General features: G+C 42.0%; 1 protein-coding gene across 1 annotated transcript in view; it reads right to left on the bottom strand.

The window, feature by feature from the left end:
* The window catches only part of SGIP1 (SH3GL interacting endocytic adaptor 1), a 195,654-nt gene that overhangs the window by 117,379 nt on the left and 61,208 nt on the right, over nucleotides 1–17,067 (bottom strand). The window contains exon 4 of the mRNA XM_059727918.1: nucleotides 205–268. Within this exon, the coding sequence (XP_059583901.1) occupies nucleotides 205–268 (64 nt within the window). The remainder of the gene's footprint in view (nucleotides 1–204; nucleotides 269–17,067) is intronic.

The following is a 17,067-nucleotide window of genomic DNA, read 5'->3' as shown; positions in this document are numbered from 1 at the left end:
TAACATGAGACAGGAAGCAAGTGTCTCATTGGTTTGGCGACTGGATTCATTAGGAAAACATTTAAAAATGCGCTGACTGTTGCATTGCAGATTTCAAATAGTAATGCTTACATACTGCATATATGTCACATGTAGCAGTTCCACAACATACTGGTCTCAACCTTTCCACCATTCATGAATGCATTAAGATGCTTGATAACTTACGTGGAATCAGTGTCCTTTTCTTTCTTCCGTATACCAAAGGCCTTCCTTGTACGCTTTTTCAATCCTGTGGACAAAAAGAAAGGAGTCAGAAGGACATCTCAATATTATGCTATCAATAGACTTTAATGAAACCCGCTTGCTCCATTAGCACCTGCAATTTAAGAAAATGAGACTTTATTGACAATTGATAGGCAAACTCTTGCTTTTTAGCAGTTCATCTATTAATTTGTTTTGCATATTAATTATATTAACTAACAATAACAACATTTCAGTATCAGTGCTTATGTACATGCACTTTATTTTTGGTATGGAACTTAGAAAAATATATCTTGGTGGACCCAATAGTGTATGAAACTATGAAACCACTGAAATAATTGAGTAAATGCTCATGCTAGATTACAGTCTTCATCAGCTTTTGTTAGAAGTTTAGAGATACACATTATTTTCCAATTCATGGTTTTGTACATCCATAGTCTTGTTATGACAGAGAAGTAAGGCTGGAACGGACCTCAAAAATCACCTAGTCCACCTGGAGAAGGTTGCAGGTTGAATTCTCTGGTTGGACTAGATGATCTCTTGAGGTCCCTTCTAGCCTTCCCTATGATAAAAAGACTATGGATGTACAAAACCATGACACCAGAAAATAGTGTACATCTCTATACATTCTTCATTAGCTTTTGTTAAAAGTCAATGAAGAATGTAAACTAACATGAGCATTTACTCCTTAATTATTTCAGTGCTGTCAAAGGTTTCATACATCATCCTTAAATGTGGAAGACAAGCTTCTCCCCATCCTTTTTTTCTTTGTAAATACCACAGAAGCAAAAACCATCCATATCATTCTGACTGCTAAGAGCTTTGCAATTACTCAAGGTGACTTGCAGATCAATATGCTCTACAGTATTAGTAGTATTACAGAATATTGATTAACTAGGAAAAAAAAATAATCCCTCCCCCAAGGTTGTACATATCCCACCTGTCGCTATGCATGAAGGATACTTCAGTTCAGGAGCAGTTTCTGCCCTCCTTACTGAGACTTCTGTTGTTACAGCAATACCCTTCAATTCACCTCCAAAGACCAAGTGTACAAAACTAGAATATTCCCTATTGGCCTATTGAGAAACTGGAGCTTGTGTGGCTTATCCATCTGGTTGAAAAAAGAATCCTCCAACAGTAAGTGCTGCCAGTGGATTGAGAGAAGAGGCAGAGAAAGAATAGATAATCCCTACAGCCCAAAGTTACAACTGATTTGCCAACCATAACCTTTCCAGAGAAACATAGGCCTCAAGTAGTGCTCCCTGTCCAGTAGGGTTTTATTGAAATTCACCTCTTACAATGCGTTCACACATCTTCATGTGAAACTATAATTATAAGCCAACTTCTCTTCTACATACATTTATGTTACTCTGTTATTCAAAACAAGTTAATTTCTGAACAGTGCTGTTGCACATACCTGTTACAATGGCAAATATGACTATACAGTAAACAGACTGGAATCCTTCCTTAAAATTAAACAGGCCAGTCCAAGTACCAAGAACAACAGCTATGAAGTGTCATCCTCAATTTACTTAGCCAACTCAAGACTGCATCATAACTCAGTGGTTTTAAATGCTTTGTTAGCCAAGGACCTAACATATTACTGAGTCCTAGGCAGGAAAGAAAAGAACATCAGTGAAAGACTGAGGGTCAGTTCCCACATAAATAACTTCACTGGAGGCCAGAAAAACTTTAAGTATAGAATGTGGAGACAGATTTTCTAGGTAAAGAGTAATTTGAAAGTTGCTATGGAGAGAGAAAACTCTAGTGGCTGCTGCAATATGTAAGCATAAAGAGACAGTGTTCTTCAGCACTGTGAGGGTGCTCTTAACAGAAGGATGTACTATACAGCTAAGTACAGACAATCAAAAAGGCTGAATTGATTCACTCTTCACAGGTCAGTCTAAACTGTGTAGACTGAACTGATAAGCAAAAGTAAACAGACATTCATTTCCGATTCCAGAAATTCAGCCCCATACCAGCAGTGGCCTGGGCCTGCCTTCTTGCTCAGCTGGAGCAGACAGCTTGGGCCAAGGCTAGCCTGCCCACTCTGCGAGGCAGGCTTTTCTGTGGAAGTGCAGAGCACCCTGGGATGCTGGGGGACTGTGAGTTAACTTGAAACTGGAGGGAATCTGGACACACAAAAATCAATAAAGTGATCTAACTAAAATCAGTTAAGTCCAATATTATATCCCTCCAGGTTTATCTTAAACCAGTTTCAGCCATTTTGAAAGTGGTTTATGTGCACTGCGTTACAGATTTGAATTGGCTCCAATCACTTACACTGGTTTATGTGTAATTTCTGTCCCTAGCCTACCTGAACATTTTCTCCAAGGCCACCAGGCTAAAACAGACTTTTCTTTTACACAGTTTGACATGCTTCTTTGTCCCACCTTTAAAATTGTGCTATATTTATAGAATGCTCCATAAATACCCAGTTCCTTGGATCTGTCTCTCTACTAGCCACAATACAATTACACCCCACATTTATCCTTATAAAAAATCCATTTAGCATTTAATATCTAGCACTAGTAATACTTACTAATATTTCCACTGATTCTTGGACTGATGAGAAAAGCATTCACTTTACCCTTATTTAGTATCAAATAATAGAAATTAAGCCTTGTGTCTTGTATCACTACACACAATTCCAACCTTCTAGTCCAACATGACTGGTATCAACAGCTATGAACAACAGAAGAACTTACACCACTTTGAGCCACTCAGTACAACAATCAGGGTAAATACCAAGAACTCTAAAATTGATTATTTCTGCTGTTGGGAAGAGGCTGGGGATAACATGCCTGGTGACAGTAGAAGTACTTTGCAAAATGACAAATATGACATTATTTTCCTTATTCTTTCAGGACTAGCTGATATTCAAATATCCTGCAAGGCACATGTACAGCATGCACACTAGTAGAGATTCTGCAGCATTTCAGGCTGAAGACAAAGTTTGATGGGGTTGGTCAGACTTTGGAACCAGTCATTTGAACAGATGGGACGTTTGCTAACCTGGGAGTATTTTGCCAGCCACTGCTGAGTGACTGAGCAGTCGGTTCCGAACTGGCCTCCCCAGGCAGGATTATTAGTGGACAGTACACTTCTCCTTGGGATTCAGCACCACATTGCTATCTAATATTGAAAATACTCCTCTGCCAGAGGTCAGGAAAGCACTGGCATTATGCATGTATTGCAATAAGGTGGCCTAGCTTCAGCTCAAAATGGCCCTCACCTTTTTTGTTGTTGTTTTTTTTTAAGCTAACTAATGACATTTCCTAATCAGACACTGACAGACATGATGCATCTTCTCTGAAGCTGCTTTAATCCTCAGGCAGCAGCTTTTAAAGTGATGACTAGATGCTAAAGCAGACAGCCAATTAGTTGCAATGCCCATCTGGTGGCTGGGCTCACTGTGTGTGTATCCTGTACATTCCCTAGCCAGAATGGTCACAGTTCAGCAGCTGCGGCTCTACTAGTTGAACCAGAGAGAGAGAGAGAGAGAGAGAGAGAGAGAGAGAGAGAGAGAGAGAGAGAGAGAGAGAGAGAGAGAGACTTCTTCTGGGCCAGGTCACTCTGACTTGTGCTAAAATCTAGTTGCAGCAGGAATCTGTCTCAAAGGCTTTGAAGAAGTACATTATGGGATTATCAGGCAAGGCAATCAGAAGTCTTAGAAGTGGCTGCCATTTGGAGATCCTGACTGAGAAGCTGGAAAGCTACAGAATTAAGAAGCTTTGCCTGCTCCCAGTAACATCAATGAAGTGTCCCCTGCATATTCATTCAAACACTTTTTTCTACAAGGGGCACTACAAAGCCATATCTAACACAGGTAAATTAGGAGCAAGAAGTGTGCAGTGGAGGGCAAGTGAGATCAGGGATGAGGTCAGTTGTTTTGCAAACTGATCTCTCTCTTCATTGCATATTTTTCCTCCCCCATTTTTATTTGCCAGAACCAAAAATTCCAATATAATTAACACCATCAGAGAGATTCAACTGCTGGAAGAAAAGCCCTACTCCATTCATTTCATTTAAATTAAATGGTATTTTAAAAAAAAAAAAAAGACCATTTCACTTTAAAAGCATTCAGGTACTAGATCCAGCATTCATACAAAACAGAAAAACATCATTTGTTTTAGGATACTGCGCTGCATAAGGGGACATTCACTGAGAACATTTTTTCAAAATCAGCCAAGGCTGAACCATGCATTTCACTCTAATTATCTACCTAAAGCAGTTCTATTATATTAAAATATAATGGAGTGAATTCATATTTATAACTTATGCCAAGTACATATTTTAGACAAATGCATAATCCTGAAGTATTTATTATAGACTAGTATTAATCAGCATAGGGAAGAACAAAGTTTCACAAAAATGTGGTCCAAGGAGAATTGTCTAGATAAATCAAATAAATTCTTCCTTACTATTAAGCTCCCAAATAACACAGACAAAAATATACTTAGTGGTTCTTTACTTTACTTTTCCACATAAGAAATTGCTGTAGTTGCACAGGAGCACTATGGGATGGTAAATAAGGGGTGGCAGTTAGGCTAGGGACAGATATTACACATAAACTGGTTTAAGTAATCAGAAACCAGTTTAAACCTGTAACAGAACAGATGTTTAGTGCACACAAACCAGTTTGAGAATGGCTGAAACTGGTTTCAGATGAACCTGGTTGAATGTAGACCTGTATTAGACGCAACTGATTTGGCTCAAACCGGTTTATGCAATGTTTGTCCTAGACCGCTTCCTGGTTTAAGTTAAATCAGTCACCCCCAGCATCCTGGCATGCTCTCTGGGCTGGGCAGTGCTCTCTGCTCCACAGCAAAGCTGGCCTCCTCCCTTCTGCTCCCTGCCTGCAGCTTTGGCAGTCTCTGCAGGCTCCCCTCTCCCCTCTCTGCTAAGTAGGCATTCCCCATGTCCCTCACAGATACCTCTCAGTATTAGCTAGCAGACCACATGCTATCTTCCTCCAGCTGTGGCACACAGGACAAAGGCAGAATCAACAGATAGCTGGTAATGTCCCTCTGTATTCTTAATGGGGTGAGAAACACTGAGTTAAAGGTGATAAACATACCCTGCCAGGCTGTTCAGGAAGGGGGGAACCCTCCCTAATCACAACATCCTGCTGGGGCCTGGCCACACCCCCCACAGCTCAGTGCTGTGGAAGGGAAGGGAGGGTTGCTCTAGTGCCCCGCCACCCCCCGCTTCTAGCCTGAGCCACTTCAGGCATTTGCCTGCATTTCTGGGATATCTGTTTGTTTACAAAACTGATTTAGCCTAGCCAGGTTAGATAACCTGCAAAGATTGAATCAATTCAGGCTCAGGCTTTTTGAATGCCTGTCCCTAGCCTTATAGATCACTTCACAGAAAATGGAAGTTTGCATTATGAAAGTGCTTGAGACACTAGTGGTAGCACTCTACCCAGCACAATTCATGTCTAAAGGCATAGAGAAATATAAAAATACTTGAGTTATTGCCTAGCAAATAGGAAATGGCATTAACCACAAGATGATGATCATGTTAGGGAGCTGAGGAACTGAAGGTAAATGCAACAGCACATAATGACTGATAATATTAATTATCAACAAGGAGAAATGCAAAGTGCTGCACCTAGGGAAGAAAAATGTCCAGCACACCTACAGCCTAGGGAATGACCTGCTGGGTGGCACGGAAGTGGAAAGGGATCTTGGAGTCCTAGTGGACTCCAAGATGAACATGAGTCGGCAGTGTGACGAAGCCATCAGAAAAGCCAATAGCACTTTATCGTGCATCAGCAGATGCATGACGAATAGATCCAAGGAGGTGATACTTCCCCTCTATCGGGTGCTGGTCAGACTGCAGTTGGAGTACTGCGTGCAATTCTGGGTGCCGCACTTCAAGAGGGATGCGGATAACCTGGAGAGGGTCCAGAGAAGGGCCACTCGTATGGTTAAGGGCCTGCAGACCAAGCCCTACAAGGAGAGACTAGAGAAACTGGACCTTTTCAGCCTCCGCAAGAGAAGGTTGAGAGGCGACCTTGTGGCTGCCTATAAGTTCATCATGGGGACACAGAAGGGAATTGGTGAGGATTTATTCACCAAGGCGCCCCCGGGAGTTACAAGAAATAATGGCCACAACCTAGCAGACAGCAGATTTAGATTGGACATTAGGAAGAACTTCTTCACAGTTCGAGTGGCCAAGGTCTGGAACGGGCTCCCAAGGGAGGTGGTGCTCTCCCCTACCCTGGGGGTCTTCAAGAGGAGGTAAGGTAAGCATCTAGCTGGGGTCATCTAGACCCAGCACTCTTTCCTGCCCATGCAGGGGGTCAGACTCGATGATCTATTGAGGTCCCTTCCGACCCTAACATCTATGAATCTATAATTAATTATCCCCTAGATTTACTGGATAGTAAAAATAAATCTGAAACAATTAAAAAAAACAAGACATTAGCAACTTTGCAGGATCATGTTGTAAACCAAGAAGCAGATGACTCAAAAATTAAAAATCAGTTGAGCATAGTTTCATTACACTGTATATTATTAGCATGAGTAACTGCACAATTTTATGCTATAAACAGTTGCCTCTTTCCATTCTCAGAACTAACCATCTTTCTTCATTCTGTCTTAACTTAGATTTCAGGTAGACTGTGAAGACCGTGTTTGCATGTGCACTTAATACTGAGAGCCAGACCTACACATTTTGTGTGCGCTATATTACACTAGTGTATTGCCCTCACTCCCCCACTCTGCATCCAGCCCCGCACCGTGCCCACCCCACTGTGTCTAGCCCTATGCCACCCAACACCTCCCCCAACTCTGCATCAGGCCCTATGCCACCCAACCCCCTCCCCTCCCCCACTCCACATCCACCTGACCTGTTCTGCTGGAGCCTCGCCCCGCTCCGCCCGTCATTCTTGACGCAGCACTGGCTAAAGCCATGCCCCACCAGGAGCCACGCCCCCCAAGAGCACTATGGACAGACAGACAGACAGACAGACGGACTAAGCCCTTTATAAATATAGAATTGTTTTATGGAGAAGCCCAATAATGATTCAGCATAACCAGATTTAAAGTAGATCACCTTCATGTATTTGGAATAATAAAATCAGTGCACAAGACAAGACAGTCAAGGAACATATAGATCCAGCCAAGGAATGCTTTTAATCCATTCATTGTTAAAAGCCTTAGTGCTTTTATTCAACTCATTTGATTTCTTGCTTTTTCCTGCTTTGAAAATGTCCTTGAATTGGGGCAATTTTCATCCTTCCCTGCAGTGTTCCATATTGACACCTACTGAAACCTGTAGCAGAAGTGATGTATCAACACAGATTTTCTGTGGAAAGGCAACACTGCATGCATGAGCATTGAGCTTGACTGACATTATCAAAATAACAATAATCAAACTGGTCTCTTTGTACTCTGTTGAGAACTGATTTTAAGACTTGCAGTAATATAAAGGGGAAAAAAAATATCACTCCCGAGTTTCAATATTTGAATCACTACATCATCTCCAACTATATGACACAGCATTTACTCTGTCTTCCCTATTACTATATGTGATCCTCATAACACCTTGGGTCAACTCAGAAGGTCTAGAACCCAGGCCTGAAATGAAGCCTCACCGAAGTCTAAGGAACTTTTGCTACTGTCTTCTGGATATCTGGGGTGAAATCCTGAGGATTGCTGAAGACTGCCATCTTTTTGTGCCTCACTGTGGAAGTTAAACTGTGCCCAGGGCCTCTTGCTGCTGCTGTCTGCAGCTTACATTTCTGGGAATCATGACAAGTGTGTGGTACAATGCAAGGCTCCATTTGTTCCATCAAGACCTTCAGCGTATGTTTGGGAGGATAAAGGCAGAGTTTTAGGCAGTGGATATATAGGGGAGCACTGGATAACTGATTTTGCTAAATTACCCCTTGGGGAATAAAATATTCCAAGAATCAAAAGCAGCAGTTGTGGATACTACAGTAGTATACACACAGAGTAGCAATGTTAAAATAGTCAGCCCTTGTCCAGATGTAGGTCTCCAAGAATAACGTACAGTGCCAACATCTCAAAAAAGCTACTAGCAGCGACTAAAATGCAAGTGGTTTATGAGAACAGACTAGAAAAGGTCAGTGATTAGATCACCTAGTTAAACTCAGGTAAGAAACAGAAGTCCCCGAATGGAGCAATTCAGCTGTGCTGTGATATCTCATGGTACCGCTAATCTGCTTCCCTGGGCAAAATACACATCGCCCCTAGTCCTGCTCTTGATGGTACAGCGCAAGGGGGGGATGTGGTCTCTCTCTTTTCCCTGTTGCTCCAGACCCATGCTGTTGGTCTGGGGCAGTGGGGAAAAGTGCTTCCCTGTTCAGCCAGCCCGGCAGGGTGGGTGGGGAACCCCCGGGCTGGCTGAGCAGGGAAGCACTTTTCCTTAGACCCATTGAACTGAAGAATCTACTTTCCTGGTGCCCCAGAGCTGCACTGTGAGTCTGAGGCAGGGGGGGAAAGACTGTCTGTGGGCCTGGCTGGGCAGGGAATGTCACAAGGGAACAGATGTCAATAAAGCAGCAAAGTCTATTACTACTTTTTGTTGCACCACTGATTTTCCTGTCATTTGGTGCAACAAAGGTTAAGGATGTCTATTTGTGCAGCATTTGTGTCACCTTAAAATTTTTTAAAGGCAGCACAAATGACAAGTCAGATGAGGTCCATTTCCACACCAAAGACAGGAACAGATGTCCTCTTTGGAGCATGTGTAGTGCAATACAGCGGCTCCACTTCACAGACATCTAACAAATGCTCTTGGGGCTGTGATGCCCCAAGGTTGGTCCCCTGTCCCTCCCAGGGCTTCATGGGCCTAATTCTTGTGTGGGGGGGGGGGCAGGCCCCTTGGTGCCCCACCCTGACTCAGGGCACACATGTGCAAGCAGAGAAACCCCACCTTGCAGACATGCCCCTGTGTCATGGGGTGAAAGAATCCCTTACCAGGTGTCTGCAACACAGGGGGAGGAACTCCTCTAGAGGCTTCCCCGCTCCACTTACATGTGGTACCCTGGCCCGACCAATTTGTGGGACACCCGGCATCTGCCAAAACTGAACAGATGTCACCCACAAAAAGGCAGCACAAATTCTTCGGGCTTCTGTTGCACTCATAACATTTAAGCACTTGTAGCACAACAAAGGGCTACGATGTCTGTTCACTCAGCTTTTGTGCAGCCATAAAAAATTTTTATGGCCACACAAAGTTGACATCTGTTTGCAGCCAGAGGGTGAAGCATGCATTTGTGAATAATTTTACAAGAAAGAAGCAAAATCTACCACCTGGAAAGCTGAAAGCTGACACCTTGGCTCCTGCCTTTTGTTCAAGCTCGACTTGCATTTTCACAGAGCTCCGAGGCACCTCAATGCAAGAGAAATTCCTTGCCCAGGAGACCGTTCCATCTCCCCACTCTCCTGTGAAATATGAAACATCATAACCAGAAAGAAACATTTCTACATTCTGCTTGCCACCAGACAACTTTGAGGTAAAAAGACTGTTTTAACTTTTATCTGAGCCTAATTTGCACAAAGTGAACTTTTCCAACCAGGAGATCTTACAACACCTTCACACACTCCTGTGAAATATGAATTTTCATTTCCACCTAGGAGATATTTTAGAATCTTTGCATTCTCCTATGCCTGAAGAAGGGTGTGTGCGTCCAAAAGCTTGCAAATAAAGTTTTTTTTTGCAAATATCTATTTGGTCTAATAAAAAGATATCACCTTCTCTATGAGTTCTGATTTGTTTAACCAAGGGCACTTGTCCACATAGCGCTGTTCCTGTTTCCACATGACAAAAATCACCTTTGCACTAAAAGATTTCCCGCCCCAAACCCAAAAAGCCCTGTGCAAGAAGCACGCAGAATAAATGGGAGGCAAAAGTGGGGTGGTCCCTTTGGGTGGCCTGCAGTACCAACCCTTGATGCCAAGGCAGACTTGTGAGGGGGAGGCAGGCTTTGCAGGGGGGTCAGGGAGCACTGCTTATTGAACTCAACCCCCTCCCCCACAAAGCTGCTGACAATCCCCGTAACAGAAGAAACCCAACACGACCCAATAAAATAAACCAACCAAAGAATCAAATACTACCTTAAAATGCACCCTGGTGGAGATTAGTACCAGGAGGTCAAGAGGGTAAAATTGTTATGAGGTGCCCCCTAGCACTTTTTTACTAGTAATAGCATATTAAGCCATAATATGCTAAATAGCGTACATGATACATCATTAGTCATGGTACATTACAACAGTGAAAAATCCCCAGGAACATCTTTAGCCAGAAAAAGCTGATGCCGAGGACCAGCGCCCCAAGTGATATTACACTGCAAGCAGATTCTCATGTACAGACAGTTTTGCACTGAAAAACTTTTGAGAGTTTATGTTTTCAGCTGTGAAAGGGGTAATAAGTCTGCTTGCTACTTCTGGAAACTAGAGGAAATAGGTTTTGCCTAAAGTGACAAGTGAGCACGATAAAGCCATTGAACAAGACAGGACAATGAAGATTTTATATCTGAGAGTGTTTTCTGGACACCTTATAGTAACATAACCTTTCTTTAGGCTTTGCACTAGGAAGTTTGAGATTGATATAGATATTGTGTTTGCAAAATAAAAGGAGAGAGCTGATGTCAAATGCCTGTGAAGGGTCCACACATTTAGAACGTCTTGTAGCTCAGTGCCCAGAGCCAAGATAGGTTAAACTTACCTATACACTCCAAAGCCCACCATTTTTTGTCCCCAATTTCTCGAGGCAGGTACAGGATAAGATAGATAAAGGGCTACCCATAAATAATTTATGTTGCAGCTTTGTGAAATAGGTACTCAGAGCACTGGATGGTGTCCTTTGTTGAATTAACCCCCCCCTCCTCCCCCGGGGTATAAATACATAATATTACTCTTAAACACAGAACAGTATTTCTGATTTTGGAATGAATACCCATTCTAGCAGAATTTTCATTAAGTCCCCCATAATGAACATATTACATAAACATATACCTACATTAAGAAAACATTCTTTATGTAATTTATGTATATTCAAGCACAATAATGTGAGGAGATAGCAGAATTATTCTGGACTATGGAAACGTAATTTGGCTCCACTCTGTACCCATACTATACACAGACTGGAGCAGGAACCATGTGGAAAATTATTATTTAAAATTATTATATAAAACATACCACACTTAGATGTGCTTAGAAGGGGGCACAGTGAAGGTGACGGGCAAATGCACCGATAGCATTGTCTCCCTTTGGGATGCTTGACTTTGGAACAGTAGTGTAACTGGGGGTGGGCAAGTAGGACACCAGCCTTGATGGCTGACTTGAAGGGAAGGCCAAAATGAAGCAGCAGTGAGATGTAGGGACCCTTTTGCATCCCCTACTGCACCTACTGCTACTCTTGCTGCCAAATCCCCTGCTGCCTCTTACTGCTAGCAATGACAGTCACAGGGATGAAAACCTCTCAGGTTTGGGAAATGCTGCCCCAGGGTACAAACATAAATAGTACATCTCTGCTTTGGAATTAAACATAGGCCCCTGCTGTGCAACTCCTAAATTTTAATTATAGACAAAAAATTGAAAACAGGTTCTAAAATGTGCAACTGGAACCTTGGACCTTCACAGGAGTCTATTACTTGAGCTGTAGACCTAGAGTGGACTTTTTATTGAACATTAATTTTCAAAGTCTGGTTTTAGCTGAAGTCAAAGTTTCCCATAAATGGGAAATTCTGAGAAAGTTTTGCTTCAGAAACACCATGTTTCAGCAACACATTTCTCTTTCATGTTTCTGGAACACATTTCAGTGACATAATATTCAAATAAAGAATATCTTAGACTCCATACATCTGAAAAGTTCTTATCAGCTGCACTGAGGACACTGCTTAATACTCCATAAATGGCTGTTAAGTGCAAATGGGCCCCTGGGTCCAACAAATGGTCAGCTGGAGGCAAAGCCAAGCCCATCTTACTGTTCCTCTGCAACCTGACTATGCAGATGGGGAGATAAAGAGTAAGGAACTTGAAGTGATGGAAGTTATAATTAAAAAATACTCCCTAACTAAAGAAACTAATAAAGTTAATCACTGGGAGATAACTAGCTGCTTAACTGAGCAACTAACTCAGAGAAATCAAGCAACTACAGAGGCCTGTCTATAGCTACACAAATAAAGGTTATTGTTAGTTCGTCTCATTCATGTATGCTTGTGTTTATTGAATTCAGTGATCACTACAGAACGGTCATTAACTAGCTACTGTTAGTTTATAGAGGTCCCACACTCAAACCAGACCCAGCTCCAGAACAGAACAGCTCCCGAGGGGCTCCAAAAGATACCATTTCTTTTCACATTCTAGCTAACCTAAGTTTTTTGGGGCAGTAACAAAGCTCTGCAAGGATATCTTGCCCAAGTTTGCTTTGGACTCATCCTATTTGATGCAGAAACTTCAGCACTATATGATTGAAGAGTGAGGAATTAAATCTTGGGACAGCACAAGATCACAGACATACTGGGTGCAGCTACATGAGACGCTAACTGCACAGTAGACTAAATCTACTGAGCAGTAGTGTGCAGGGCAAAACCTGTGCTAATATGCTACTGCGCAGTAGCGCCAGTTATTGCATATTGATTTAGTATTTGGTTATACAAATACTAAACTTAATGCACAGTAACTACACTGCATTAATGAACATGTAGATGTACCCACTAAATACGATTCAGAGCCCAGGGACTGATGAATAAGGAAGCGCAAGGCAATGATTTTGGCTAGCTGAACTTTGATCTCATGGTTTTATAAGCTTGCATTGCATATGACGATGCCTTCAATGCATCTGGCATGTAAATTTTACTGTGACTTATTTCATACTTGAGTGTGTTAGTAATGTCTAGGTAAGATCTACATCTATCTCACTCAACAGCATAATTCACATTGTATTCTTTGATGTCGGAAAGAAGAGAAAAGTAAGACTAGCAAAGTGACATGTATTATTAGTTGAAAAAGATCTCAATGATTGACTGACTAAATATTTCAACCAAACATTCTGCTCAATTATATAATAGGTTTACAGTATGAATTCTGCTTAGTGATGCAGATTAGGAAGTTATTGTTAAAGTGCAGAGTAAAAATAAAGCATGATTTGCAATGCCATTTTCTAACAGCCTGAGGAAATGGCCATGGTTGAAGTATGTTCCAACAAAGCTATACTTTTATAGCATAAAAAAAGAAGATTTATATAAAAGCACTTGACAGACAGCATGCCCAGGAGACAGCATGCTTAGACAAATTCACATTGGTTTTTTATCCTATGTTTGATCATGAACACTTCTAATCTGAAATCTCTTTTATTAAAAGTATGCTGACGTCAATCTTTGCCTTCTTCCCCTCGCAACAGTTTTCTTTTACCTCAACAGAAACACCATATTATTTGTTTCAGAGCAAACACCACTCATATCAAGATTTTCTGCCCAGACCACCCTCATCCATAAGGATTCAGTGTAAGGCTGCCCTTTTCTCCTTTTTTACTACACCCTCCTGTACCCATGCATCCAGCTTTGTTGTGCTTCACCCTGCCAAAGCTATTCTGGAAGTCAGCCTTTGTGGGGTGTGTTAAGGTCAGCCATTCATTTACCATTGTACTGAAGATGTCACTCTAGGTTACTTAATCAGCTAGGCCTGACTGGGCTAAGACCTTAGTGTTTCATTCAAAAGCTAGGTGGCCTAAGTAGTTACCTGCTTCTGACAAAACACTTTGATTCAAACTCCAGAGCAGAGACGCAATCTTAAAATTTGATAACAGTCTCTGTGCTTGAAACTGGTAATGAGAAAAACCGAGCAGTAGCTCCTCTGCCTAACACAGAAAGGGGAAAACAGAGAAACATGTCGCCAGAGAAATATGCTGCCCATTGGCTCCCCTTCTGTTCATGCCAAGGGAAATGTCAGCTATTGAAGAAAGGAACCCTACTCAATTCCAATGATCAGACAATGAATAGATAGTCGGTCCAACTTAAAATTCAGTGATTTTAAAAAGATTATAATGCAAGAGCACACATTATGATCTCCCCATTTGGAAGAAGGCTAAGACAATAATCTATATTGGTGGTCACTGCTAAGTAACAGTACAGTAAAAGCATCCTTAGAAGTCATCAAGACTTTGCTACTTGCGTAGGCACACAATTTTTGATAGAGTAAGAACACTGAAGTCCTGGGATGGTGCTTATAGGAAGAGCTAGAGTGAGGAACTGACTGCTGATAAAGAAACAGGTGATGGCAAGTGGGAGAGAAAACAGAGAAAGAACACTAGTGGCAGAAAATAGACAAGAAAATAAAAAAAGCTTGGATATGGGATTCCTAATCTGGAAGAAAGAAGATGTGCATTCTCTTCTCCCTCACCAGTTTCTTTGAAGGAGGAAGGGACTCCCAAATATCCAGTGTTTCTCTAAACCACAGTTCAAAAACTCCCCACTTTCATCAAGTGCCATTTAACTAAATAAGCACCGGTGCATTGACTTTAATCCTGTTTCTCCAGCAGAGTTAATTTAAGAACAGCAACAGCCCGGTAATGGCAGTACTGAGAGATACTAGCACTCTCTATAGGTAACTCTCTAATAGGTTTAACTCTCCAGTGAAACATTCATTTCTTTCTTGGAATCTATGTCTTTTTGCTTGGCTGCATTTATGTATAATACATGCTTATTTTTTTTAAAAATTGTCAAAAAACAAAAGCTTAAGAAATCTATAAAAATACTCTTTTGATTCCAGATAATGTTCTCTGGAAATGCCAGAAAAAGTTAACCCTATATCAAGAGTTAATGCAACTATTTTTTTTTTTGTGACTTTCATTCCATATCTTTGTCTCAGTTTGTAGTAGTCCATATCTGCTCTTCACCGTTTACTTGAGACCAAGGGAAGAGCTTTCATTTGTTCATATTCCCAGTAATGTGTGCTTTCCTCAAACCAGTAAGTGGGTACATGCAGACATTATACTTAAAACAACCTAACTAGGGTTAAGTCAATTTAACTGCTGATCTGTACAATCATTTGGGGATGTTAGATCAGGCAAAAAAAAAAAAAAAAAGGCCAGTCCAATTTAACTTAGTTTACCTGGAAAGCCCAGCCGCTCATCTCAGCCCCAGCCCCAGGGCTGTGCTTTTCCTTTCCCCCCCTCCCCCCAGGCCATGACTGGGTTACTTAAGCCCGACCCTCCCAAACCCTCTCTAATCCCCCATGGACCTGCCAGCACCCCCTGCCAATCCATGTGATCACTGATCAGGAAGTAAAGCTGTGTGATCGTAGATCAGGTCCCACATAACAAGCTTTGTTGACACTGGGTAACCCAGCTGTTGAAATTAAGTGGTTCCAACATGACACTAATAACTGTTGGTAAGGGAGATAAGTTAATTTAATACTGCCCTGAGCAAGTCTAGCCACACCTGCTAGCCCTCCCAATACTTAAAGTTAACACCCGTCTCTCTGGACAGACTCCCACAACTTGCCCGTTCCGACATCAGGACCCCTCTTAGAGCCTGCTGTATATCAACAGTGATTACCCCACCAGGTCCAACTTGAGTCCAGAGCCTGCAATTCTCTTCCTTCCTAGAGCAACAATAGTTGTTAATACTCTCACCAAACAGCTTCATTAAAGCAAAGGTTTATTTATTTAAAGCAAAAGCATCTCTCAAGACATATCTTAAAAGAGGAAATCAGAATGTATGTATGCATTGCTTCCTTAAGACTTCTTGTTCCCTGCACCTGGGAAGACCAAATGTCTTTAGACTACTTCCCAGAGCATCTATGCCAGCCAATCTCACTAGGCAAGTCCTGACAAGTGAATCCCCTTTCCCCTTCTTTCCCACAGAAAGGCTTTTCAACTCCCCTGTTCTTGGGATGTCTAACTTCACAGGCTGGTAAAGCAAAGTTTGTAACACAGGGAAGGATCCTTGAAGCTGACAATGTGATCCCTTGTTCTCTAAATGCGTTCTTGGAGCTGTTTGCTTAGAACCATTGTGCAATTTTTTTCATTTGTTTTGTCCCCTCCCCTTTTTAAATAATATCAGAACCATTCACACAGGAAATTTTAAAAAGCATCTATAATTATAGACCAGCTTTAACTCACCAAGCTAGTCACATAAAATATTTATATCGTTATTCATAGTTTAATACATGACGGCTCCATGACCACCATGCATACATGAAAAATAAGAGTAATCTTTATAATAAAACTATTGTACAATTTCAGTGACCATTTTGTGGATGTGTTGCCAGAGGCGACCTGAGCAGGGTGCAAGGCCCAGGGCAAATCAGCCTGTGCGGGGCCCTGCCCCCGGAAATGAGGAAGCTGGCAAGGGATTCAGTGGTGGGAGTGGGGGGTAAGGGTGCCAAGCAGCCGGACGCGAAGCTGGCGGCAGTGCAGAGTTGCTGTGCCTGCTCCGCCTGGCTCTGCGGGGCTCCCCAAAATGTAGGGCCCAGGGGGATTGCCCCGATTCGGCCCCCCAAGGGACAGCCGTCTGTATTGCTCCTCTTTTCCTTTTACCTTGCCAAGCTCTATTTGTAACTCCCTTTTGTAGGTCCTTCTATAAACCAGGGCTTTCTTTGACCTGCTTATTAGTGTAGAAAGGTGATTATTTGCAGCAGTTGAAATCCACTGTAGATGAATTTCACCCTTCCAGTGAGCAAACAAGCAGCTCCATTTTCAGGTTAATGGGCATTGTCACAAGGATCATATTTCTCCATGTGTTTTTACAAGAATAAAAGGTGATCAAGAGTATTAAGACCTGGAAACCTGCTCTCTTGACACCAGAGGCAAAAATGTAAGAGGTAGACTTCTGATAACCCCATA

This window comes from Alligator mississippiensis, chromosome 5 (genome assembly GCF_030867095.1).
Source record: "Alligator mississippiensis isolate rAllMis1 chromosome 5, rAllMis1, whole genome shotgun sequence".
Classification (NCBI taxonomy): Eukaryota; Metazoa; Chordata; order Crocodylia; family Alligatoridae; genus Alligator; species Alligator mississippiensis.
Note: the sequence above shows the minus strand (reverse complement) of the source record. Positions and strands in the feature narration are given on the sequence as shown.